This window comes from Pan troglodytes, chromosome 22 (assembly GCF_028858775.2).
Source record: "Pan troglodytes isolate AG18354 chromosome 22, NHGRI_mPanTro3-v2.0_pri, whole genome shotgun sequence".
Classification (NCBI taxonomy): Eukaryota; Metazoa; Chordata; class Mammalia; order Primates; family Hominidae; genus Pan; species Pan troglodytes.
This window is the reverse complement of record NC_072420.2, coordinates 41889290-41916703: the sequence shown is the minus strand read 5'-3', so window position 1 is coordinate 41916703 and position 27414 is coordinate 41889290. Positions and strand designations below refer to the sequence as shown.

The 27414-nt window shown below is 46.4% G+C and overlaps 1 protein-coding gene across 3 annotated transcripts in view; it reads right to left on the bottom strand.

Moving 5' to 3' along the window:
• The window catches only part of BACE2 (beta-secretase 2), a 109130-nt gene that overhangs the window by 32873 nt on the left and 48843 nt on the right, over positions 1-27414 (bottom strand). For all 3 annotated transcript variants that reach the window (XM_001171642.7, XM_024352386.3, XM_024352385.3), the window contains exons 2-5: positions 17672-17760; positions 6303-6519; positions 2077-2205; positions 513-647 (exon numbers count right to left, since the gene is read on the bottom strand). In XM_001171642.7, the coding sequence (XP_001171642.1) occupies positions 513-647; positions 2077-2205; positions 6303-6519; positions 17672-17760 (570 nt within the window). The remainder of the gene's footprint in view (positions 1-512; positions 648-2076; positions 2206-6302; positions 6520-17671; positions 17761-27414) is intronic.

Below are 27414 nucleotides of genomic sequence, written 5' to 3'. Positions count from 1 at the left end.
TGGCCACTTTAGCACTACCAAGCCACACACATCTATACAGCATGACCGTTTTTTAGGGAGAATTGGGTACTCTGGGGGCCAGGCTAGCTGTGAATGGAGGATAAAAAGCTGATGATCTTTTCGGTTTCATTTTGCTTAATTTTCGTCCCTCTCTGTCCTACACTGATTAAAAATCTGTTTATTTCAACCTCTTAAACTGAGCTTAGGGACCATCAATCCAAGATGAATGAATGGTGAAAGGTGTAGCTCAGATAGTCCTCTTCACTCACCATTTAATGGTAATTTTGCCCTATGAAGATAAGTGGTTGGGAGGATGCAATATTTGGGGTGGGGAGGGAGGACAATTAATTGATTTCAACTTACTGTACAGCAAGGCCCTGCATCTTTTCATGTAATGAGCCTTTATCTTACGAGGTAATGTACCTTCTATTGGCATCTACGGGTTCCAGCTGGCATATTTAAGGGACCCAGACATACACAGAAAGACACAACAGAGACCATAGCATAAATACCTCTCTGCAGTCCAGATTAAGGCTTTGGCCTCCAATTTCCAATTTCAGAATTTCTATCTGGTAGTACCACTCTTCCTTAATAGGGGTATACCAGATGTCTCCTTTATACAAACTTGGTTCAATTCCACCCAAGACCTGGGACAGAAAATATTTACAGGTATAAGAGAAAAAATACACAGACATATCAACAGGTTACACAGAGACGCATGCACTTGTAAAGAGAAACTTCACTGCAATCAGGGCTTCTACTTCGTGACAATGTCATGAAACAAATATCAATGCTTAAAAAATAAACAAGGAGCCAGGCGCGGTGGCTCACGCTTGTAATCCCAGCACTTTGGGAGGCTGAGGCGGGCGGATCATGAAGTCAGGCGTTCGAGAACGGCCTGGCTAGCATGGTGAAACCCCATCTCTACTAAAAATACCAAAATCAGCCGGGCAAGGTGGCGCGCACCTGTAGTCTCAGCTACTTAGGAGGCTGAGGCAGGAGAATCGCTTGAACAGGGAGGCGGAGGCTGCAGTGAGCTGAGATCGCGTCACTGCACTCCAGCCTGGGCGACAGAGCGAGACTCCATCTAAAAAAAAAAAAAAATAAATGAAATAAAATAAAATAAAATAAAACAAGGAATTTTATGGGTCCACGTCTGCAAAGGTCAGATGGTATTAGGCCCTCATCTAATCAAGATGCTTTGGAGGTTTCTCTTATCCAAAGAAAGTACATACAAGTTTAGCTTTACAATATTGAGATTTTTCCTTCAAAGAAATGCAATAAAACAGTTAACCACACTGACTGACAATTATTTAGTTCCTTGGAGGTCAGAGAACAGAAGATCAAGCACTTCCCTGATCAAAGCTTCATTGTGCAAAATCATAAAACATTTCCTCATAAATCCTATGCTGTCCTCTGCCTGGAAATGGTAGCAAATGAAAGTAGCTGAGGACCGGGGTGCAGATCCTGCCTCTCATAGTCAGACAGCAAAGGGACTGGCAGCACCCCCTTCTAGTGCATTCTTCCTGTCCCCTACTACTTTTGACGTCTGGGTGCCGGCCCCTGGAGGGAAGCTCAGGCTGCAGCACCTCCGTAGTGCTGACGGCCTTGATTCTGTTTCAGCAGCAAACACGTGTGCTGTGGTGTGTGTGTGCCTGTGTGTGTTGAGAGAGAGAGAGAGAGAAAGGATCTACAAGGGCCCCTGTTTCCCTGCCAAATTTATGAACTCTCCTTTGGCCCCCTACCCACAGTCAGGTCCACTCACCACACCCCCCACCGCTCCTCACTTGTCCCTCCCCCACCCACAGAAAGCAGTGCCCTTCCAAGGGCAGTAAAGAAAAGTTTTAATGGAATTCGGAGAAGCGATGAGAATCATCCTTCCAGATGGCAGGATGACATAAAGGATTGCCTAATTTTAGCCATTTCTAAAAAGATCTACTACAAGGAGGATGAAAGTTTTACAGTACCTACGCACACCTACATGCCTAATATTTCTGCTCAGGTGTTTAATAAAACAGAAAAAAACAGCCCATCCATCTGTGATTTTTCGCCCCTTTAAGACTAAAAGATACCCACAAGACTACCTCCGTTGGTCCCAGATCCAGCAACGGGCAATCCAGCTCCACACATCTGCATGGAGAAAACGTTGGGGATGTTTGCTTGTGTCACCAGGGAGTCGAAGAAGGTCTCCAGAGAACTTGATGGCTGCGGGAGGGCGACAGAGAGGGGCACCCGCTTAGGACTCACAGTGTAGACATGGGTCACCCAGTGTAGACGCCACGTTCCACAGACATTCCTGGTGTTTATACTCAATTTTTTCATGGTTCAACAGTACACCAGCTTGTGATTGGGTCTAGGAATTCAGAAAGCCCCAGCAGAGCTTCCCACTGGTTGGCATTCTTCCTTTGGGCACGGCTCTGTTGTACAAATAAGATCATATTTCTGGAAGCCATTCGACGCAGTCACATCTATCATCATGACTGCCTTGTGAGGGGGTGTGAGAAGCCTTGGAAGTAGGTTACCGTGGCAGGTGGTGGATCCTAATCTTAGGCATTTGAGAGTAAGGAGAGAAGAGTTTCTCTAGGAGCTGCCATGGCCACAGACATTTTTGTTTGCCTGTCAGCCGTAGCTGTCCACCATGCAAATGAGAGGTGGCTGACCTGGGAGGACAGTATCCCCCGGACCCCAGAGCCTGGGGTGAGGCTTAGCTCTGCCAGATGAACTCTGGCAGGAAAGAAGCAGGAAAGGCACAAATCTATACTCCAGAAGCATAAAAGGCTTCTTATTCCCCCAAGGCCAGATTTCAGAAGCCCTCGTGTGCTCTGTGTCTCCCTCACATCCAGCAAGACATACAGAGGATGCCCTCATTTCTCCAGAGAGACTCAAAGGGAAGCGGGAAGGTCTGTAAACAGCTGTGAGGTGCCGGTGTGCCAGGGGTGCCGGTGGTCATGTAGGAAGTCAGTGATAGACCTGAGTTTAGATTTTGGCTTTGACAACTGGGAGACACTGGAGTTGGTGACCCTGAGTTGTTAGTTTTTGATGAAAATGTAATTAACTATAGTAGCACAGACGCTATAGGCATCCCCTGGGTGCCCATGGTCTTTCACAGGAATGATTATTTACTATCCGTGAGAACTAAAACTGTGATTCCAGAGGGAGTGAGAGGGGAACTCCACCATGGAATAGATACAGATCTTCTCATTGGTGTAGTCCATTTGTGTTTGACCTCCTACTTGTTTCATCTCAGCTTCTGCAGAATTCCGAGGCAGAATCTAGCACGATTTCCATATGCAATCTCTGTCAGAACACTTGTGGGCGTTTGGGTCAACCAGTGAGACAAAATCACCTCTTGGGATTATAGGGTGGGCCTGGGGGTGCCCCCAGCTGGTGTTCTACCCACCTTCTTGAGAGGCGGTAAAGCAAAGCAAACACGATGGGAGACAGGCTCTGCCACTTGCCAGCCGAGTGACTTGTTCCTTTGCTTCCTTCCCTGTGAAACAGGGATAAGGGCAGCTGCCTGGAGCCGCTCTGGGGCTTAAATGGGCCAATACCTATAAAGCACTTGGAGTGGTACCTGGCACACAGCGAAGGAGCTGCAATCATTCTGGCAAGTCCTTCACTAGGGCTGTGCCTCGGGATCCCTCTAGGGACTTAAAAGCATCCAGGTGCCCACAACCAACCCTGAGAGAACCTGATTCAGCAGCAGTGGGGCCCAGGCAGCTATAGTGTTAGAAGCCCAGTGGGTGTTCCTGACACAGCCTTGACAGGAAGCCCCTGGAATGGGCCAGGGGCCACCACACAACCTGACCACTGCAGAGCGCTCAGCCCACCTGTCTCAGAGACCCCTGTGGGCAGTCCGCCCAGCTCACCCTGCAGGCCCTGTTCCCAGCCACACTCTGCTTCCTGAGTCCTACTGCTGTCTCCTCAAACCCTGGAAATGGGAAGCCAATTGTCAGTAATCTTGGAATTTCATAAATGAAAAGATAAAATGTCGCACGGAGAGTCGGGAGGTCTGAGCAAACCCCGAAGGGGTCTGTTCTCACAGAATCTTTACATATTATTAATTCCAGGCAATTTAGGTTTACTCTATCATCTTCGGAACAATTCGCATAAAACCAGTCATATACATCTTTCATTTCCAGTCACATACAGATAAAGCATTTTGAAAATGTATTTAGGAACGCAAGTTTTCATCCGTCTGCAATTATCTATGATACAGAGGACAAAAGGTTCATGAGCCAGCCCTGGCTCTGCAGACAGTGAGAAGCTCCATGCCTGACTTCAAAGGGGCAACAGCTCACTGACCCTCAATCCCCACATCTTGAAAATGGGGAGAATAAGGCCAGGCACGGTGGCTCATGCCACAATCCCAACACTTTGAGAGGCTGATGTGAATGGATCACTTGAGCTCAGGAGTTTGAGACCATTCTGGCCAACATAGTGAAACCTCATCTCTACCAAAAATACAAAACTTAGCCAGGCGTTGTGGCGTGTGCCTGTGGTCCCAGCTACTTGGGAGGCTGAGGTGCGAGAATCACTTGAACCCGGGAGCTAGAGGTTGCAGTGAGCTGAGATTACACTGCTGCACTCCAGCCTGGGAAATAGAGTGAGACTCTCAAAAAAATAAAAAAGTAAAAAGAAAAAGAAAATGAGGAGAATACAACCTTTAAGAAAATGGGGAGAATACGACCTTACAAAGTATGCCTCACAGGGGAGTCCTGAGCACTCAGTGACCCACATCTTATCTTGTATCTTCTCAGCCTAGGGCCTAATAGGCTCTCAGTAATTGTGATTCTGTCTCCTTGGAGAGGCCAAGGGCTGTAAAATTCCTCATGCCCTCCCCACCCCACCCCCATCTGCTCATAAACTTGAGCTGGAACAAATGCTCTTCCACGATGGGAAGATTATCCTCATGGGACAGTGGGGGCCTGTTGCTCCAGCAATCACTTCTGTTTCCTTCCACATGTAGCTCTGGTTCCAAGCCTAACGCTGAGCAAGGTGAGGCCAGGGCGTGGTGCCCAGGTACAGGGCCAGGAGAGCTGGTCTCCTTCTGCAGTTCTTTTTTTTTTTTTTTTTTTTTATACTTTAAGTTCTAGGGTGCATGTGCACATTGTGCAGGTTAGTTACATATGTATACATGTGCCATGCTGGTGCGCTGCACCCACTAACTCGTCATCTAGCATTAGGTATATCTCCCAATGCTATCCCTCCCCCCTCCCCCCACCCCACAACAGTCCCTAGAGTGTGATGTTCCCCTTCCTGTGTCCATGTGATCTCATTGTTCAATTCCCACCTATGAGTGAGAATATGCGGTGTTTGGTTTTTTGTTCTTGCGATAGTTTACTGAGAATGATGATTTCCAATTTCATCCATGTCCCTACAAAGGACATGAACTCATCATTTTTTATGGCTGCATAGTATTCCATGGTGTATATGTCCAACATTTTCTTAATCCAGTCTATCATTGTTGGACATTTGGGTTGGTTCCAAGTCTTTGCTATTGTGAATAATGCCGCAATAAACATACAAACCCATGTGGACTCCAGGAGCCCTGCACTCACCCCTAGCGTCTACTCCCGCCTGCCTTTGGCAATGCCTCCAGGTGGAAATTCCCCTGCCTGCCTCCCTCCTCCTGCATACAGACATATTTCCTTTGGGTAGGCCCCAAGTACAAATATTTGGGGAACATCCAATTCTGTCTTTCCCCATGTGGGGAGGCTCTGGTGATGGCAAGAGCAGGGTTCCACAATTCCTCTGGGGCTCAGCACCACTGGGAAGGGCTGGCTCTCCCCAGGGCATGCCTTCAGGCTGCCCATATTCCCATGCTGGGTGTCTCCTCGGAGGTGTCCCCTGCAGAGCCAGGAAAACAGGCCACGTCCCAGCCTGGCGGAGGGCAGCACCCCCTGCCTGCATTCCAGGGCCGTCCGCAGGCTCCATCTTCACGCAAACGTATGAATTTAATAAATGTGTTTTCTTTTAATCCCACCTTAGTAAAAACTCCTAAACACACACCACAATCTACATGATTCAAATTCTGTTAACATTTTAAACTATAAAACGAAAATAAAACAAAAAGTTAATGCTATTAGTCTGTCTTACAGGGAGGTTCCAAGAATCATGCTGTTTACCTTCAATTTAAAAAATGCTTGGAAATATAATTGTGTGAATGCTGGTCTGTTTCCACCACGTGGTTCTCACTGTCTCCAAGAACAGCCCAAGACTCATGTGTCAGCCCTTTAATGACTGATTTTCAGAATCTCATCCTATTATTTGATTTCCTTAAATCCATGGATTAGCCTTACCTTGGCAAGTGTGGCATAAGCTAGGCCAAGTATTCCATTCCATTTAATCCCAGGCAAAAAGAAATTCTCTGATTCAAAAATAGTGGCAATGTTGACAAGAAAAGAAGTATTGAAGCCTTTGGGGATGGTGACGAAGTCTTCCCCAACGAAACCCGTCCAGCTTCCTTGTGTGTACTTCACTGTGACGTCAAAGCCCTTGGAGCGGTATGTGCTAGACCTGGAGAAAGAAAAGAAAAGCATATTGTATTCATTTTATTTTATTTTATTTTTATTTATTTATTTTTGAGATGGAGTCTTGCTCTGTCACCCAGGCTGGAGTGCAGTGGTGTGATCTCTGCGCACTGCAACCTCCGCCTCCCGGGTTCAAGCGATTCTCCTGCCTCAGCCTCCTGAGTAGCTGGGAATACAGGCACACATCACCACGCCCAGCTAATTTTTGTAATTTTAGTAGAGACGGGGTTTCACCATGTTGGCCAGGATGGTCTCGATCTCTTGACCTTGTGATCTGCCTGCCTCAGCCTCCCAAAGTGCTAGGATTACAGGCGTGAGCCACTGCGCCCGGCTAAGCCCCTTGTATTCTCTTATGTATCCATGTTCCCGAACCATGAAGATAAGGTTGCCATGTCCAAGGCAGCTATCCTAAACACAGAAAGTCTACTGTAAGCCTGTAAGCCATTCTTTATCATGAACAGCATCAATGTTAACAAAGCGACAGCTTCCCCCAAAAACATAATCGCTAATGTTTTGGTAACAGTGTTTTCCATGTCATGTGGAAGGGATGCACTGGTGTAAACATGTGGCTTGAGTTTAATTTTTCCCTATACCCAAGTTAAACCCTATAAGTCAGGTGCTTTGCTTGGCCACCGTAGGACACGACCCTTTGAAGGACACAACCCAATCTGGCACCTGCCTGGCCCTCCGGCTTTGCAGGGCTGCTGCGCTCCTGCTGTGTGACACGGGTAGGTGCCGGCATCCCAGAGGGAGGCTCCACCAGCCTGTGCCCGCAGCAGCTGGAGTTCAGGTTCACACATACAACTCATGTGACAAATAATGACCAAGCCCTACCTGCTGAAGCCCAGGTCCTTCATGTCACAGGTCCTTCTCAAGGTTCTCCCTCAATGCCCCAAAGGTGATTATACTCTCACCAAAATATGGGCAGTGACGCTAATGGCATGCCAGAACATGAATCACTGTGACATGACCGAGAGCCTGACACTCACGTGGCCCTGGAGGTAAGAGCTACTGACGCAGAACGACATTCACAAGATCAGACGAAAGTCCTGCCCCCTCAGTTTATGCTGCAGTGAGGAGAGATAATGAATGCGGGAATGGTGGTTATGGGGACGAGAGCCACCCAGGGAACAAAGCAGGCAAGGGGACCTCAAGTGACCCAGCGGTTGGAGAGAACTCTTGGATCCAACCATGTCTGCATGAGACCTGAATGAAGACAGTGAGACCTGGGGCTCTCTAGGGGTAGAGCACTGTGGAGAGAGGACAGCAGGTGTCATGGCCCTGGGGAGTCCCACCCTGTAAGGTCATTCCTATGCCCATTTGAGTTTGAAAACTGCTGGAATATAGGAAGGAACCTAAGAAACATCTCTAGGCAAATGTCTATGAACTCAAACCATGCTCCTCCTAAGAAAACGATCACGATTCTAAGCTAAATATCAAATCACCCAGTAGATCATACTAAAGCGATCCTCGCCTGCAGGCTTGATTTCACTCTGTTTTAATAATCAGTCTGTGAACATTAACACGTGTTAATAAGTCTTTGTTGTGGGATTACATGAACTAGTGCAGTCTTGCTTAAGGTCAGTAAAGAAGTTTGGAGATGACATGATCATTCGTTCATTCATTCATTCATTCATTTATTATTTCTTTTAAAGAAAAGGTCTTGCTCTGTCATCCAGGATGGAGTGCCATAGCACAATCATGGCTCACTGTAGCCTTGAACTCCTGGGCTCAGGAGATCCTCTCACCTCTGCCTACTGAGTAACTGGGACTACAGGTGCACACCATCAAGCCCAACTAATATTTTTCTTTCTTTTTTTGCCGAGACAGGGTCTCATTATGTTGCCCGAGCTAGCCTCAAACTCCTGGGCTCAAGTAATCCTCCTACCTTAGCCTCCCAACATGCTGGGATTACAGGCATGAGCCACCCTATCTGGCCTTTTATTCATTAACTCATTCTTGGTATATCTCATAAGCATCAAAAATGTTAACTATCTTTAATTCAGTAACTGCACTTCTGAGACTCTGACCCTAAGGAGACACCCAGGAAGCAGACAGAGGTTCATGTGCCAGGATGGTCGTGATGTTTTATGTATAACAGCAAACAGCTGGAAACCATCCAAATGCTCAGTAACAAGGAAACAGTTCAGTAAATTACAGCATATCCATATGATGCGCTATTATGTGCCAAGGGAAAAATGTTTCTTTTTCTAAGAAATTTTAAATGATGTAGAGAAAAAGTTAAAAGAAAAATACGTCAATGAGACAGACTCTCCTTCAAAACTATTTATTACACTCAAATATTAACAGTGGCCAGCTGGGGTGGCAGGATTGGAGGTGGGAGGACTCCTGTTCTTGTGGTTAGGTCCCTCCATGTTTGTATGCATTATTTTTATAATCAGGAGAAATATGTTATTTTATGAAGGTCTGGCAAACGGATTTGGGGGAAACAGCTGATTCTAACTTCATAATGGGGTACAGAATATAAAGATGGTTGGCTTTTAATATTTGCCTACTATCTTGGTTCACTCCACTGTGATCATAAAGTAAGAGAGGCATTCAGTGAATGTTTTCTGTGCACAGATCTCCCGACAATGGGCAGGTACAAAAACAGAAAAGTGACCACAGAGGGTCCTTAGAGCACTAAGGGATCCACCAGAAATTACCCAGGTAACATGCAGTCAGGTCTTTGAAATGGGGTATTTGAAGATTGGCGGAATGCCAAGTGTTAGTGCCAATATAAATTCAGATGTGCCTGCCACATGGGAGGAGATGAACACGCTTATGTTGAATAGCAATAAAAATACTGAATTATTCAGTCCATTTTGACAATTTGGGTTCATTCCTCAAGTTCAGAAATATACAAAGACTAATTATCTTGAAATGCTTGGAGAATACGATCTAGAACAGAGGTTGGCAATTTCTTTCCATAAAGAAACAAATAATAGACGTTTTAGGTTTGTAGGCCATGGGATCTCTGTGATAACTACTCAGCTCTCAAACGTAATGTGGAAGCAGCCACAGACAATGTGTAAGTAAACTTGCATAGCTGCATGGCTGTGTTCTGATAAAACTTTATTTACTAAAACAGGCAGCAGGTCAGATTTGGCTCATGGGCTAGAGTTTGCCAACTCCTGGTGTATTAGTCTGTTTTTACACTGTGATAAAGGCATACCTAAGACTGGGTAATTTATAAAGAAAAAGAAGTTTAATGGGCTCACAATTCTACGTGGCTGGGGAGGCCTCACAATCATGGTGGAAGGTGAAAGGCATGTCTTACATGGGTAAGGGAAGAGAGAAATGAAAGCCAGTGAAAGGGATTTCTCCTTATAAAACCATCAGATCTCGTAAAACTTATTCACTGCCACGAAGACAGTGTATGGGGGAAAACCGCCCCCTTGATTCAATTATCTCCCACTGGGTCCCTCCCACAATACATGGCAATTATGGGAGCTACAATTCAAGATGAGATTTGAGTGGGGTCACAGCCAAACCATACTACCTGGTCTGGTAGAGTAATCGTTTGTTGTTGCTGAGATGGAGTCTCGCTATGTCACCAAGGCTGGAGTGCAATGGTGCCATCTCAGCTCACTGCAACCTCCGCCTCCTGGGTTCAAGCGATTCTGCTGCCTCAGCCTCCCTAATAGCTGGGATTACAGGCGCATGCCACCATGCCCAGCTAATTTTTGTATTTTTAGTAGAGATGGGGTTTCACTATGTTGGTCAGGCTGGTCTCAAACTCCTGAACTCAGGTGATCCACCTGCTTCAGCCTCCCAAAGTGCTGGGATTACAGGCATGAGCCACCTTGCCCGGCCCTGGTAGAGTAATTGTATCTTTCCTAAACAGTCTAAAATGCTATGACTTCCTTTTGAAAAGTTTAGTTTCACTCTGTCCAGGCTATAGAAAACTGTAGAATTTGTAGTGTTAGTAAGAACCTGAACCAGCCTGCATATCTATTTAGCATGTCTTCTCTAGTTTCCTGCTCAGGTTGCTGGTCTCCTTACAGAGGGAGCACTCTGGATATTTTGGTGTCATTTCCAGAGACAGCAGAGGCAGCTGGAATTATACTGCCTGGGTTCAAATATGAGTTCAATCCTTTATTAGCTGTGTGACCCAGGGCCAAGTTATTTATTTCTCTATGCCTCAGTTTCCTCAACTAAAAAATGGTGATAATATAATACCATCCCTCGTGAAGTTAATTACGCAGATTAAAAGAGTTAATATTGTAAAGCATGTAGAACAAAAGCTTGGAACACAGGAGATATGCCACAAAATAGCTGCTATTATTATAATTAATCATTTGCTGCCTTTTTTCAGGCTATGAGTTATTATTAGAAAATTCAAGTCTGGTAATCCCAGCACTTTGGGAGGCGAGGCAGGTGGATCATGAGGTCAGGAGATCGAGACTATCCTGGCTAACACGGTGAAACCCCGTCTCTACTGAAAATACAAAAAATTAGCCAAGTGTGGTGGCGGGCGCCTGTAGTCCCAGCTACTCGGGAGGCTGAGGCAGGAGAATGGCATGAACCCGGGAGGTGGAGCTTGCAGTGAGCCGATATCGCGCCACTGCACTCTAGCCTGGGCAACAGAGCGAGACTCTGTCTCAAAAAAAAAAAAAAAAAAAAAATTCCAGTCTGTTAGGCCATGTTTGCATTGCTATAAAGGAATACCCAAGGGTGAATAATTCATAAGGAAAAGAGGTATGATTTTGGCTCATGGTTCTGTAGGCCGTGCATGAAGCATGTTGCTGGCATCTGCTTCTGGTGAGGCCTCAGGAAGCTTCCACTCAAGGTGGAAGGCGAAGGGGGACACAGTACATTACATGGTGAGAGCTGGGGCAAGAGAGAGAGGAGGAGGTGCCTGGCTCCTTTAAACAACCAGCTCTCATGTGAACTAACGGAGCAAGAACTCACTCATCACCTTGATGAGAGCAACAAGCCATTCATAAGGGATCTGTCCCCATGACCCAAATGCCTCCACTGAGGCCCCAGGTCCAACACTGGGAATCACATTTCAACATGAGATTTGCACCCAAAGCATATCATCAGGATGTTTTTGTTTGTTTGTTTGTTTTCTGGAAAATGCTCCTATGGAGCTACTCTTACTGAATCTAAAGCTGTCTCATTCTAAAGTCCAACCACCCCATGAAAGGAGCAAGTGTGTGTGGGGTGTCTCAGCTAAGGAGGTCAAGGAGAGGTGGTGACGCTTCAAGCTCTTGTGCAACCGGTGTCTAAACGGCAGAGTTCCTCTCTGCCCTGCACCAGCACTGTCCAACAGAACCTCCTGTGACGACAGAAATATTCTGCCCAATACGCTGGCCGCTTGTGACTAATGAACACTTGAAATGCGATTATAGTGCAACTGAAAGACTGAACTTCTATTTAACGTTCATTTAAATTTAAATAGCCACATGTGACTTGTGGCTAGCCTTGTAGAAAGCACAGTCCTAGATAATGTTAAAAAAAAAAAAAAAGGTAATTCTCAGTTCATATTCATATTCTCTGGGTTCCTTGAACTAAACCTCTGAGTAAAACCCCAGAGAAGAATCATTCATAAGTGACTCTAGGGGTTATTATTAGCGTAGAGTTTCCAGCACTTTAAATGAAAAACATGCCTTCATCTTCATTTTCTAACGTCCCACCTCTTGCGACTAAAATGCTTTGGCTCTCAATTGCTCTGCACAATAATTAAATACATGGAGCAAGAAACCTGGATGGGCTTCTCCTTGGCAATGTCCATTCTGGGTGCTCAGAAACATCAATCAATCAGGGATGTGGGTGGCCAGGAAAAAGCCCGCTCACAGTAATAAAAACACTTTGAACCAAATTCAGAAGATGTTCTGCCTCTGATAAGAGTGCTCAGGGAATGCAGGATTAAAAAGTGAAATCAATTGAACTGAGGGGAAAAGAGCTACAGAACATTTTATTATTTCAAAAGAAACCTGCTGTTGGTTGCAGAGAACACGAAAAGAGAAGGTGGATGTGCAGAATTCTAGAGTTCAATCCTTGGGTCAGCTCTGGTTCTCCTAAGTCATTCGACCCAGGGAATGCTGAGTCTCCTAAAGAATTCTGCTCAGGACTTCCCTGGGGCTCTCAGGGTCTGAAATCTACCAGTGGGCTTACTGTCCTGGCCCAGGTGACCAGATGCCCCTCTTAATCTTCTGTGATTCTCGAAGTCACCAGACCTGAATGCATGAGACCCCCTTAGGTTCAGGGTCAGCTCAGCCTGCCCAGCCTGGTGGTTCATCAACATCCTCAATAACGTTAAATGCTCACAGGCTCCAAAACAGCAAGTCCCCTTCTACCAGGCAAATGATGGACATGCTTGAGAAATGATCTCAATAATCAGGTAAAAATATCTGTCCTCATTGAATGGAAAGCCATTTGGTCTGTATCCAGTTTAGCCTCCTTAAAGAAGTCCCTTACAAACATTAGTTGAGGAAAATAAATTGGTCTCTTGCTCTGTGAGCTTCAACCCGGATATAGTACAGAAGTAAGGAGACATTTTAATGGAAATATACTTAATCTCCTGAATAGATTCGTGGAGGGTCAAGGGATGAGTATACTGGATCTCTCTTCAAGCCAACTAGCTGGAGGTGAGATTTTATTGGCTAAAAAAGATGTACATTTAAAAAATACATGATCTTTTCTTTTCTTTTTTTCTTTTTTTGCTCTATAGTAACTCACTGGAACATTCACCACCATGAAAAGATGGATTCTGATAAAGACGAGCTCACAAATGACTAATGGTAGCCTGACATCTCATTCCATAAATCAAAGAGATCTTGTCAAAGAACCCCACGCCAAATCTCCAATTACTGTAACATGTTTCAGGAAGCATTAGACCTGAATATCCAAAGACTGAGGACGTGAATCAGAGGCGGACAAACCCAACCAGAACCTTATTATAACTAAGAGAGATCAGAAGCACAAGCAAATACAGACACATCACAGGGCAGAGAGCTGCAGCTCAGAAAAGAAACCTTTGTCAAAAATTGAGAAGGCAAAAGGACAGTCTCTTGGCTCCCATCAAATACAATGGTTGAAAGTATAACTTAGGCCAACTCTAAAGTTACATGAAAGCATTAGACAAATTAATTATACATAATTGACATTGAAAGAAAATATTCATATCTTTCAATCATAAAGCATATCAACCATAATAAAGCATGTAAAAAGCAGATAAAAGGAAACAAGTTAATATCAATCTAAGAATTTAATCTGCAAAGCAAGCATGGTAGCAGGGATGCAGCTGAAGGAATAGAACTCGCCTCAAACGCAGAAGTGGGATGCGTCACATCTGATTCAGCCAAGAAGAAACCTTACAGTTCTGTTGAAGAATGGTCTCTTGAAAAGAAAGGCGGTACCAGGGTAGACACCCAAAAGGTGAGTGATGTGTTATATGTAATAAGTCAGTCTCTGCAGTACTCGCAAATAAGGAAGGTACGCTGAATTTGAATGGTGGAAGTGGCAATGGGGTGAAACCAACCATTGAGGGGCTTTCCCCAGACACTGGTGTGTTCTTTCTCTTTTTATTTACCCACAAAAGAAGAAACAGATCAGAACCTTGAGTGGTCAGAATGGTGGCAAGAAATCCTGAATTATCTTGTGAGATTAGCAGGAGGGAAGGCTTAGTCATCAAATGAGTTCTGGATGATCCCAGTTTTCATATTCATCAAACGCATATGGACTAGAGAAGCCCAAAGGATGGAAAACAGGAACCATCTGCCACTTGAATGCAAAACAGGGCTAGCAGGTAAGTAAGAGAGATGTGTCCCACGGTAGCCTGAAAGAGAACCACAGCTCAACCAAACACTGAACACAGTTGAAGGGAGCTGAGAAAGATGCTGGGTTGTCTACGGTTGATGAAATATTGCACATAGTCTTGATAATGCAGAGTATTATTTACCCTTGAAGGTTTCAACAATTGCCTCTGCATAGTGAAAGGATGTGTGGATTGAGAAGCATACTTTGACCTTGATGGACTCTGGCGATGAGCGGCTGCCACAGAACTGCTATTTATCTGCCATGAAAAAAGTAGCCATCCACAGGGCTTGACTTGCGTGGTTCCCTTTAAATCTGGAAAGTAACCATCCACATCACCCTAACCTTGACTTTACTGTGCTTTACTGCTTCTTTCTATTGTATCTTGCATCTACAGATGATGAGAGAAACACCTATTCTAAGGGGGAAAGAATTGCTAAATGAGGAAATGCAAGCTCCACGTGTGTTGGTTCTGCCCCCGTGTGCTGAGCCCCAGTGAGGGGGAAATGTGGAAAACGTGTCATACAGACTAGAGCCCAGCAGTGGAAACAACACAGGGCTGGGACCATCAGGGACTATTCAGATAACCGGTTCTCAATGGGGAAGGTCCTGTCCCCTAGGGGAAGTTTTGGAAACTTTGGGGGTGTGTTTGATAAGCATGCTGGTTATCCTGGAATGTGAAGGGCAGTCATGCAAAATGAAGTATTGTTCCCGTCCCACACCACTTTCCAAAGTCGCGCTGGGCATCAACATGGGTGAAATCTGCTGGATCATATGAGCATAGAATGCACCTCCCATTCACATGTGCATACCATCTTTTCTACACAGGTTTAGTATACATTGCATATTTGCTACTATGGAAATCCAGGGAAGCTGATTCTCTTTCTGTTTTTCTTGGAACTTTCCTAAGATTCTTTTCCATTCTGGAAAATCATATCAGCAACTGATAGAGTTTGGATATCTGTCCCCTCCGATTCTCATGTTGAAATTTGATCCCCAGTGTAGCAAGTGGGGCCTGGTGGAAAGTGTTTGGGTGGTGAGGTCGGATCTCTCAAGAATGGCTTTGTGCCTCGCCCATAATAATGACTGAGATCTCACTCTGTTAGCTCCAGGGAGGGCTGATCGATTGCTAAAAAAAAGGCTGGCACGTCCTTCCCCTACCCTTGCTTCCTCTCTCCCATGTGATCTCTGCACACTGGCTCTGCTTCACCTTCCACCATGACTGGAAGCAGCCTGAGAGCCTGGCACCATGCTTCTTGAACAGCCTGCAGAACCAAGAGCCAAATAAACCTCTTTTCTTTATAAACTCCCCAGCCTTGGGTATTCTTTTATAGCAGCACAACAGTCTAAGACAGCAAGCTGAGCTGCTTGGGGTGTGTGAGTCTAAGTCAGCTTGCCTTGATCAGTCTACACTGGGTGTACATGTCCATGGTGACGTTAACTCACCTCCAGCATCTGCCTACTGTGTGGTCTACCAGCACCACGGAGCCGGAGTGTTCACGTACTGAGGTACTGATTAGCCGGTTATACATTACTTCCCTTGTATTCCCCCCATATTACGTCAGGGCACTTTGAGCTGTGTATGTAGATAAGTCATATGACCTTTGCATTTACTTCAGGGAATGACAAAGCACTTGTTATAAAAAGCAGGTGTTGGCTGAAGGTTTGGGGACTGCTGGCCTCAAAGCTTGAACTTGGGCAAGTCCCCTGTCTCTCTGAACTCCTGTGCCGCAGGAATCAAAATGAGGGGTTTGGACCAACTCCAAGTCCTGTTCCATGATGAGCAGTCCAGAGTGAACAGTTGGAGGTGAGGGCTGTTTGGGGACTGAGGACTTGGATGGATTGCAGATCTGAGTGGGAAGGGGCAGCATAAGCCATCGTAAACCAAACCTCTGCTGCACACACAGAGAGCAACACCACCACGACTTCTACACACGTTTGTGGTTATAGCAACAGCTGGACACATAGTGATCATAGGCAGGAGTTGTATCCAGGAATATCAATGAAGAAAGCTTACCAACACATGAAGCCATAAACCAAGCTATAGGTTCCTTGAGGGAGGGGCCAGCCATATTTTTCTGAAGCCTCATAGAGCACTGGCCACCACAGCTCTCTCCCCAGCAAGCAGCTGCAGCCATACGTGCAGGAGGCCCCATCATTTATGGCACCAAAGTGGAGCCCAGGATGTGGTGTAGGTAGAATAGATATACAGGGTTTCCTCTATGCTTTCTTTCATACACAGCAAATCATCTTGCTTTATTAAATTGCCTGGCATTTTCAGAAGACTTCAGCTATTCTTTCCCCCTCCTTTTGTCCCCAACTAGAGCTGGCCTTTATTTCTCAGAACAAAACACTGAGGATAAGGAAAGTGAGAAAGGGAAGTCAGGAAAAGAATTTACAGTAGGGAAACCCAATGTGACAGTTCCGAGCCTCTAGATGGTTCGTGACCCTAAAAAACAAACCAGCATGTCAGCTTACCTGTTCTGTCCGTTGAATTTAAATTTACCTGTTCTGTCCGTTGAATTTAAATTTACGTGGCTGTCTGTTGAATTTAAATTTCAGAATCGTAAAAATAGTTGTGGCATCAAAACGTGCACAGCATTAGAGCAGCTTCCAGTTCACAGAGGGCGGTGACTCTAGACCCCATGGGCTCCCGCAGAGCTGAAGGCTGCCACAAGCCCCTGGGGGCCTCCCCACAACCCCACCCAGGGCTGCTCGGAAGCCTGCATGGGCAAGGCTTGTTCTATTCCAGAGACCTCCATCAGGCTCCACTTTTTTTTCTCAACTCCACCCCATAATTGCTCATGTGCAACCCCAGTCTTGGCCCTTAATACTTTGTGCTCACAAAACTCACTCTTCCAAATGAGTATTGCAAACCAACCCACAGAAATGGCTTCCATGAACCACACCGTAACCCCTACTGAACTATGCGAAGGTGGGTTTCCATGTTTCCCTTCAGCTGAGGAAGCAAACCCACACCCTCGGCCAGAGTGGCCTCACAGACTCCCAAGACCTTGTCCCCTGCTCCAGCCCACCTCCACTGCAGAACTAAAGCTGCTGCAATAAACACCAAAGGGTCACAAGCTCCCTGCGACTTGGGATAACTAAAGGAGTTGTGTTTGACTTGGATTTTTAGAAAATGAATCTCATGTAAATGCGTGAAGGCTATGAGGAGACTCCTGCTGTGGATTTGTGGATGGAATGAACATGTACATATGCATACACATGTCCACATGTGTGTATACATACACATACATATCGGTATCCCCCTTAAAATGAAACAGCTTTCTGGCTGTCATACTCTGGTGCATTTTGAAGCATGTTGATCGTGCAGTGCCCCGGCCCAGCACACCAGCCAAGGGGCCAGCGCTTACCTCTCTGTGTCAAAGTACGTGTCTATGTAGGAGTGCGGGGTTCCTGCCACGGCAAAGTTACTGCTTCCAGTGTCAACGAGAATCTGTAGCTTTTATGTTTTAAGGAGAAAAAAAAAAAATAGAAAGCATCAAGTTATTTTAATAAGGCAATACTCTTGAATAATGTTTTTAAAACTAAGTAGCAAGAATAATTTATCAGTTGGAACAAAAAAAAGTATACTGACGAGGAGAATAGAAAAAGCTATTATAAAATTGAAATCTGAAGAAAGTCCATGAAGAAGCTTGCACTGGAGAGGGGAAAATGGTCCTGTCTCAGGTACACACTGAGCCTTATAACAGAATGGATTCTGTTAAATAACTGGGTTTCCTTTTTAGGCCGCTGGTGCTTGAAACCAAGGCTGAGCTCTTTCTTATCTCTGGGCTTTCGGCCAGGTTTAGCCCTCCACTGGGCTCACCCTCCCCTTGCTTTTCCAAATCTCGCCTGGAAACCCCGATCCAACGTGACCTCCCCTCCCCAGGATGCCTCCCAGCCTCCTCCTGGCATGTGGTGGCCCCTCACCTCCATGCACGGCACCTGGGAACGCCTGTCACAAGCATTGTTTTTTAGGTTATTTGAGATATAATTTGCATATAATAAAAATGCAAGATCTTAAATGTGCGCCTGGTGAGTTTTGGCATGTGTCCCAAACCAAGATGCAGAAACTTCTATTCACCTCAAAAGGTTCCTTTATGCCCCTTTCCCTTCTGGTCCCCAGAAGCAACCACTTTCTGGCTTTTGTGACCATGGACTGGTTTCATCAGTTCTTGAACATTCTATAAACGTAATGATGTAGGCTTCTGTGTGTTTGTTTTTTTAGCATAGCTTCTTAAGTGCAACTTGTCTTTGAGACGTCCTCATGTTGCATCAGCCCTTTGTTTCTCTTCACTATGCAGGGACACACCATGATTTGCCTCTGCTTTTGACGGGCCCTTGAGTTGTGTCCATTTTGAGGCTACTATGAATAAGACAGCTATGGACACACTGTACAGGTCTTTTTGCAGACATATATTTTCATTTCTCTTGGGTAAATACCTAGGAGTGAAACTTTTTGGATCATAGACTAGATACTCTTTTTTTTTTTTTTTGAGATGGAGTCTCGCTCTATCGTTCAGGCTGGAGTGCAGTGGCATGATCTCGGCTCACTGCAAACTCTGCCTCCCAGGTTCACGTCATTCTCCTGCCTCTGCCTCCTGAGTAGCTAGGACTACAGGTGCCCGCCACCGAGCCCGGATAATTTTTTGTAATTTTAGTAGAGACGGGGTTTCACCGTGTTAGCCAGGATGGTCTCCATCTCCTGAAGTCGTGATCCGCCCGCCTCGGCCTCCCAAGGTGCTGGGATTACAGGCGTGAGCCACCGCGCCCAGCCGACTAGATACATTTTTACTGTTTTAAAGAAAATTGCTGAACAGGTCTGCTATGTGGGTCCACCAAGTTATATTCCCATGAGCGATGGGTCCATGGGCCATTTGGTTTATTTGCTCTGTATCCTCCCCCAAATTTGGCGGTGTTGGTCTTTTCAATGTGAACCATGCTAATGGGTGTGGAAAGGTATTTCACTGTGGTTTTAATCTGCAGTCCCCTAGGGACCAATGCTATTGGGCTGTTGCCCTGTATCCCACTGTTTCACTCATCTTCCCCAGTGAACGATGTCTCAGGGCAGGTGTGTATGTTACTTATCATTTTATGCCCAGCATCTATCCCAAGTCCAGACACATGCCCAGTTGTTTACAGAATGAACACTTCTTTTAGAAATAAACACAGACCACGTAGATATAGCCCAAAAGGTTGAAAAACAGGTTTAAAAAGCTATAGACTAAAGAAATCAAAATCGGATGGGCACAGTGGCTCACGCCTGTAATCCCAGCACTTTGGGAGGCCGAGGTGGGTGGATCCTGGCTAACACGGTGAAACCCCATCTCTACTAAAAATACAAAAAATTAGCCAGACGTGGTGGCACACGCCTGTAGTCCCAGCTACTTGGGAGGCTGAGGCAGGAGAATTGCTTGAACCCAGGAGGCAGAGGTTGCAGTGAGCCGAGATCGCACCACTGCATTCCAGCCTGGGTGACAGAACGATACTCCATCTCAAAAAAGAAAAATCAAAATAGGCAAGTTTTTGCCTAGGATTATCTTATCAACAATTATAAAATAATTTTGCCAAGGACCTCAGTTTAGCTGGGTCCAGTGTTTGTCTCTGAGCTGACCCATCAGCAGGATCTGACTCAGTCTCGCTCCCTCTTCCTGGAAATATTCTTCACTCTGGATCCCGGGGCCCCACACTTTCCTGATTTCCTCCTTCTCTGACTCCTCACTTTAGTCTCACGGACAGGTGCTTCTCATCTCCCCACCCTGCTGAACTTTCCCGGGGCTCAGCTCAGGAATCACTTCTGGGATCCATCCACTCACACCCTTGGGGTCCCCACTGAGTCTCAAGGCTTTAAATGCCATCCACATGTTGACGACCCCCAAGTGTACCTCTCAGCCTGGCCTGCACATGCACTCTGTGCTCTACCTATTCAACACCTTTCCCTGGCTGGCTAATAGTCATCTTTTATGGGTTGAGATGTGTTTTCCAAAAAGAGATGCTCAAGTTCCTAACCCCTGCACCTGTGAATGTGCCCTTATTTGGAAAAAAAGGTCTTTACAGAGATAATCAAGTGAAGGTGAGGACCACGGAGGTGAGCTCTAATCCAGTATCACAGGCATCCTTCCAGGGAGACGAAAATGCACGGAAAGCAGACACACGGGGGGTGCCAAGTAACAGCAGAGACAGGGATGGGAGTGACGGAGCCACAAGAATGCCAAAGGACTGACAACCATGGCCAGGGGCTGGAAGAGGAAAGGACGGCTCCACCTGGAGTCTCAGAGGATGCATGGCCCCACCAACACCTTGATTTCAGACTTCTTGCCTCTAGAACTGTGAAAGAATACATTCCTGGGTTTTTTTTTGACAGTGTCTCACTCTGTCACCCGGGCTGGAGTACAGCAGCACAATCATCGCTTGCTGTAGCCTCAAACTTTGGGCTCAAGGGATCCTCTCACCTCAGCCTCCGAAGTAGCTGGGACCACAGGCATGCACCACCATGCCTGGCTAATTTATTTTTATTTTTTGTAGAGATGGGGTCTCACTATGTTGCCCAGGCTGGTCTTGAACTCCCGGGCTCAAGTGATCCTCTCGTCTTGGCCTCCTAAAGTGCTAGGATTACAGGCATGAGCCACTGCACCTGGCCCATTCCTGTTGTTTTAAGCTCTCAGTTTGTGTACTTAGTTACAGCAGGTCCAGGAAACATCTTGAGATGGGACATCATCTCATGCCTGGCACGTCCCGAATTGAGCTCCAGCTGCCCCCACCCCTGCTCTCCTGGTGGACTTGACCATCTCGGTAGACAGCAGCTCCATTAGGTCAGGCCAGGCCAGGCCATGCCGGAGGTGATCCCTAGGGCTTCCTTCCCCTCATGGCCCACATCCAGCCACCAGGAGGTCCCGAGGGCTCCACCTTCAGGTTCTGGCCCACACCTGCCCACCCCTCACCTCCTCCAAGGAGACTGTGGGGGTCCACACCACTGTCATCCCCTCCTCGTCCTCACTGGTGTCCCTGCTTCCTTCCTAGGCCTACTTCCAACCAGCAGCCACCACAGTCCTATTACAGTTAAGTCAGAGGGAGTCAGCCCTCCACCTCCCATGGCTCTCACATCATCCAGAGTAACTGGCGAAGTCCTCACATGGCCTGCTGAGTCACTCGCCATGCCCTGACATCACTCCTCCCAGCCACGCTGACCACCAGGCCACTCCGTGAATGCCCCAGACATCCCCCAGCGGCAGGGCCTTTCCCCTGGCCACCTTGCTGGGGTGGGGGCTCTTCCCCAGGATACCCAGGTCCAGGTCCATGTGGCACGGCCCATCGCTCCCTTCCAGGCTTCCTTCAACGCCACCTTCTCCACGAAGCTGACCCTGGCTGGCCCTTTGGGAGAACTGCTGTTCCCAGTCTCCTGCCGGCCTGTGCATCCCTTTCCCTCCCATAACACCACACCTTTCACATAACAGTGACAGCAGACACTGAACACCGCCTGCAGTGGGCTGGGCACTGCTGTACGTGCTTCTTATATCCATTAGCTTATTTCAACCTCATAACAGAGCTCTGAGGGCAGCACAGTCCTCACTCCACGTCACAGATGGAAACACTGAGGTGCAGAGAGTCTGACTTGCTCAACTCTACAAGGGTAAGTGGCAGAGCTGAGGCTGGAACCCAGAGTCAGACTCCGAGCGCATTCTTGTAACCAACTCAGCCACTGCCTGGGCCCGGAGCGCAATCATGCCATTCACGGGGTCCCGACAGCTCCTGCTGCCTCCGCCCCACCAGCGTGAAGCCTCCCTCTGGCAAGGATTTTTGCTGTTTGCTGCTCTGTCTGCCATGGATGCCTGTAACAGGGCCAGGCACACAGTAGACACTGACACATTTTTTTTTTTTTTTTTTTTTTGAGACAGAGTCTCGCTCAGTCACCCAGGCTGGAGTGCAGTGGCTCTATCTCAGCTCACTGCAAGCTCCGCCTCCTGGCCTCACGCCATTCTCCTGCCTTAGCCTCCAGAGTAGTTGGGACTACAGGCTCCCGCCACCATGCCCAGCTAATTTTTTTGTATTTTTTAGTAGAGACGGGGTTTCACCGTGTTAGCCAGGATGGTCTCGATCTCCTGACCTTGTGATCCGCCCTCCTCGGCCTCCCAAAGTGCTGGGATTACAGGCGTGAGCCACCGCGCCCGGCCGACACTCACACATTTGTGGAATCGACAACAAAATTATTTGCAAAGGTAAAATCAAAGACACTCGTTTTGCCCTTGGTACAAAGATAACAGATTCCAAAATAATAAGCAAGAATAATGCAGTCTGTGCACACAAACCAGCTGTGTGTAGGTTCTGCACACACAGTTTTCGAGCTGTTGGCAGAAACTGTCAGGCTCCTACTTCCCTGATCTACTAAGTGCCATTGCCCCTTCCCCTACAGGAGGCCATGGAAATAGTGGAGAGGAATGAACGACAGTCCTGGGCATCTTCCAGGGGCAGTGCTGTAACCTGTGGTGACACCCCTGTTTTCTCAAAAGAAAAGCTACTTTGTGACTTCGGAGAATTCCCTCCCGACCAATGAAGATCAAGTTCACAAAAACTTTTACGAATGGTAGAGAAACAGATTTGGGGGATGAAGGTTTGAAGTGAATCTAAAACAATGGCAAAGGCACTCTACTGTTTTTTTTTTAAATACACTTTTTTTTTGAGATGGGGGTCTCACTATGTTGCCCAGGCTGGTCTTGAACTCCTGACCTCAAGTGATCCACCCGCCTCAGCCTCCCAAAGTGCTGGGATTACAGGCATGAGTCACCACACCTGGCCAGCAAAGGCACTCTAAATAATGAGACTATAAATGTTACTTTAAACATCTTCGTTTTAGTAAATGAATGCGCTATTCTTAATTTCGATTTACAAATACACAGCTCCTAGAAAATGTGTAAGAGCTTGCTCCTTTACAGAGGTGTTTGGGTTGATTTCAGATAGAATGTAATCTCACATATATAAAAATACATTTACATATATATAATGTATTATATATAATAATTTATTATCTGGTTCTTCATCCAAATATTAGATGCTCAACAGCCCCAAGTTTCAAAGCCACAGTTTGGGTTAGATTTAATCCTAATTTCTCATAAACGTACAAAAGGGCATGAAAGATTGTGAAATACATATTTGATTTCATCCCCATTTCCTGGCATACAACTCCTAAAATCTCTGGAATCTCCAAAGTGATGTGTTTTTGTATGCTGTGAGTTGACTGATGGCTGGCAGCCCCTAGGTAGATTCGGGATGGGGTCTGGTCACCAGAAAGAGCAAGGCGGGATTGGACGACTGGGACTTTCAGCCCCACCCCCAAACTTGGGGAGTGGGGAGGAGCTGAAGGTTAAGCTGATCAGCAATGGCCAATGGCTTCATCAATCATGTCTACATAATGAAGCTTCCACAAAACCCCAAAAGAACAGGGTTCATTAAATTTCCAGACAGCTGAGGTTCCCGGAGGGTGGCGTGTACAGGGAGGGCACGGAAGTTCTGTACCTGTCCCCCTATACCTCACCCTACACATCTCTTCATCTGTATCTTCTGTAATGCCCTTTATAATAAACCAGTGTACGTGTCTTCCTGAGTTCTGTGAGTAAATCTAGCAAATTAATCAAACCAAGGATAGGATCCTGGAAATCTTCCATTTGTAGCCGATCGATCAGAAGCACAGGCAATGACCCGGAGCTCGCAACTGGCATGGAAGCTGGGGGCAGTCTTGGGGGACTGGGCCCTCACTCTGGGGTCCCACGCCATCCCCAGGCAGACAGTGTAGGAACTGAACTAAATTAGAGGATACGCAGCTGGTGTCTGTCGCAGAACCGATCGATTGTTTGTTGGTGAGGAGAAATCCCCACACATTTGGTCCCGGAAGTCTTCTGTGTTGATCGTTGTGGTGTGAGAGCAGAGGGAAATCAGTGTGTGGTTTTTCCACTTAGAGGACACCAAGCAAATCTGCATTTACATGGATTTTACAGGAGAGAAATTGTTGGAGGCTGAGTAATTCTTGTATGTATCAAATAGTCAGTAACAGGTCAAAGTAAGTGAAGGAGATCCGTCCCTAGGTCAGTCTGGTTGAACCAGATATTCCTGAAGGACAGGGTTCTCTCTTTTTCTGCTCTTAAATAATAAACACTAAGTTATGAGTAACTCACCACAAGCTGATTCTCAAAGGGGGCAGGCATATCAGAATCCGTGCACCATTTTTTAAACATTCCCCCAAACTGAATTATTTTAAGAGATGAATTTATCAATTTGCATCCAATTATACACATTTTTCCTCATCCTATCTCTTCCTATGTGACACTGTCTGCTATAATGTTTCTTCTTTTATTCTTTTCATCTTTACAGATTTCTGGTGTTTAATAATTGTTCTGGTGAACTGCAAGCTTTACATCTATTTTTAAATTATTCTAGTCATTTTCTTTACAATTTTATGTGATATATCTTAACCTCTTCTCTTGATTTAGCAACTTAGAATGATATTTTTGGGATCCCCACTCTGCACACTTCTAAAAAAATCAAGAATTGGCCGGGCCCGGTGGCTCACACCTGTAATCCCAGCACTTTGGGAGGCCGAGGCAGGCAGATCATGAGGTTAGGAGATCCAGACCATCCTGGCTAACACAGTGAAACCCTGTCTCTACTAAAAATACAAAAATTAGCCGGGTGTGGTGGCGCACACCTGTAGTCCCAGCTACTCGGGAGGCTGAGGCAGGAAAATCGCTTGAACCCGGGAGGCAGAGGTTGCAGTGAGCTGAGATCACACCACTGCACTCCAGCCTGGTGACAGAGCAAGACTCTGTCACAAAAAAAAGAAAAAAATCAAGACGTTTGGAAGGGACAGGGGGTGCTCCAGGATAGGGAGCGATGGGAAGAAGTGCTGGATTATAACATTATTTTTACTTTCATGATATGCCTTTTGTAATTTTACATAATGCATGAACATCTTTCTTTTTTACCTACCTGCCAATATTTTTTATCTATCATCTGTCAGAATTTCCTTCCATTAAGGAAGATGAGGTGGTGAATGTACATATGTCACCAGGAATCTGAGTCCCACCAACCTCTCCATAGGTTACACTGTTGTTTATATATTTTCAAGATTTGTTTTTGATATCCATATTTCCCACAGTTGCTTAGTCATTCTATAAGGAAAGAGGTTCTCTCCTTCCTACCAGTCCTCCTGTCTCTGACTTCACCCAGCTCCCCAATGGCTAGGTTTTGTTCAGCCTCCCACGGGCCCCACCCAAAGTTGGACACCATCTTCCCCAAGGGCTTTCATGCTTGCGAGCACCTATCCATGGCCTTTACACTTGAAGAATGATCTGCCTGGGTTTTGTGCATTTGGGTCATATTTTTTTTTCTTAACACTTTATATATATGTTTCTCCAGTGTCTTCCAACAGTGAGTATTTGTGGAGAAATCTAAAGCATGTCTTATTTTTCCTCATTACACGTGACTTTTTCTCCTTGGATACTGAAGAATTCTTTCCATAGCCACAAAGTTCTATAGTTGTATTGTTTATATTAGAACCATCGTTCTGTAGTTTTACTGACATATCTTAACATTGGTTGGTCTGATTAAAGTTTCCTGGAAAACGGGACTCACTTTTTACATTAATTTCTTATGGCTGCCTTAACAAACAGCCACGAACTGGTTGGCATGAGATAATATACATTTATTTTCTGGCAGTTCTGGAGGTCAGAAGTCCAAAATCTAGGTGTGGGCAGGGCTGCGCTTCCCACAGAAGCTCCAGGGTAGGGCCCTTCTTGTCTCTCCCAGTTTCTGGTAGGGGCTGGCAGCCCTCAGGCTGTGTCATGGAGACGTGTCCCCAGGCCTCCCACTCACTTGCTGCTGGCCGGCGCCTTTACTTGCTCCGTCCATCTTCAAGGCTTGCCGGCCTCCAGGCCTCCTCGCCGCCTGCAGAGCTGGCTCTGTGACACCTTCTTTGCAGCCAGCTTAGGATTATCACAAGAGCAAAAGCCACTTCTATGGCTGATGTGAAAAGAGCAAGGGCCGGGACCTAAACCATCACTGGGAGGGGGCTCCAAAGTACAACGTGTCCAGCACCCAGGCTGGAAAGCACCGAGGCTCAACCAGCAGATACCTCGCCAAAGCTGCCATGAGCTGCCACAGGGAAGGCACAGGGCCCTGAGTGTTCACCACTGTCTCTGTGTTGGGGATTTAAATGCTTCCTGGAGGCGAGATGAATTTGGAAGTTGCTTGGCTAAAACGGGGTAAAGAGGGAAAGGAGGGGGGTAAAGAGGTAAAGGAGAGACAGAAAAAAAACATACAAAAATTCCTTTACAAGGCAAATCAGAGAATATTAGGGCTTGAGAAGAGGACAGTGTGGATGTTAGGCAAGAAACATCAATTGCCCTAAAAAAATAACTAATTGCACAACAGTAGGAAATATGTTTTCTTGGCCATTAAAAGTCACAGATAAGAACAGCTCTAGATTGGGCCGGGCACAGTGGCTCACGCCTGTAATCCCAGCACTTTGGGAGGCCGAGGCGGGCAGATCACAAGGTCAGAGTTCAAGACCAGCCTGACCAACATGGTGAAACCCCGTCTCTACTAAAAATACAAAAATTAGCCTGGCGTGGTGGCACACACCTGTAATCCCAGCTACTCAGGAGGCTGAGGCAGGAGAATTGCTTGAACCCAAGAGGCAGAAGTTGCAGTAAGCCAAGATCGCACCACTGCGCTCCAGCCTGGGTGACAGAGCGAGACTCCATCTCAGAGAAAAAAAAAAAAAAAGAACAGCTACAGATTTCTGAACAAGACCAGCCTTCCTCCCTGTGCCCACTGTCCATCGTGGAAGCTGTTTCACAACCATTTCTGGGTCTCGCTGGCAACTCTGCACTCAGTAGCTCAGGAGATCCCACACCCGGCCGGTCAGGCTGGCAACGCACGTCCACGCTGACTGCGACTGCGTAACTAGACAGGGCCAAGGCAGGAACAAGACTTGCCCTCCACACAGCAGCCCCAGTGACAGGGGGACTCTCTCCAGAGACGCTTCACCCTGCTTCCCTCCCTCTGAAGCTCCACCGCAGCCTCTGCGTCGCCTCATGACCGGAGCTTGTTCTCACATGCCTAG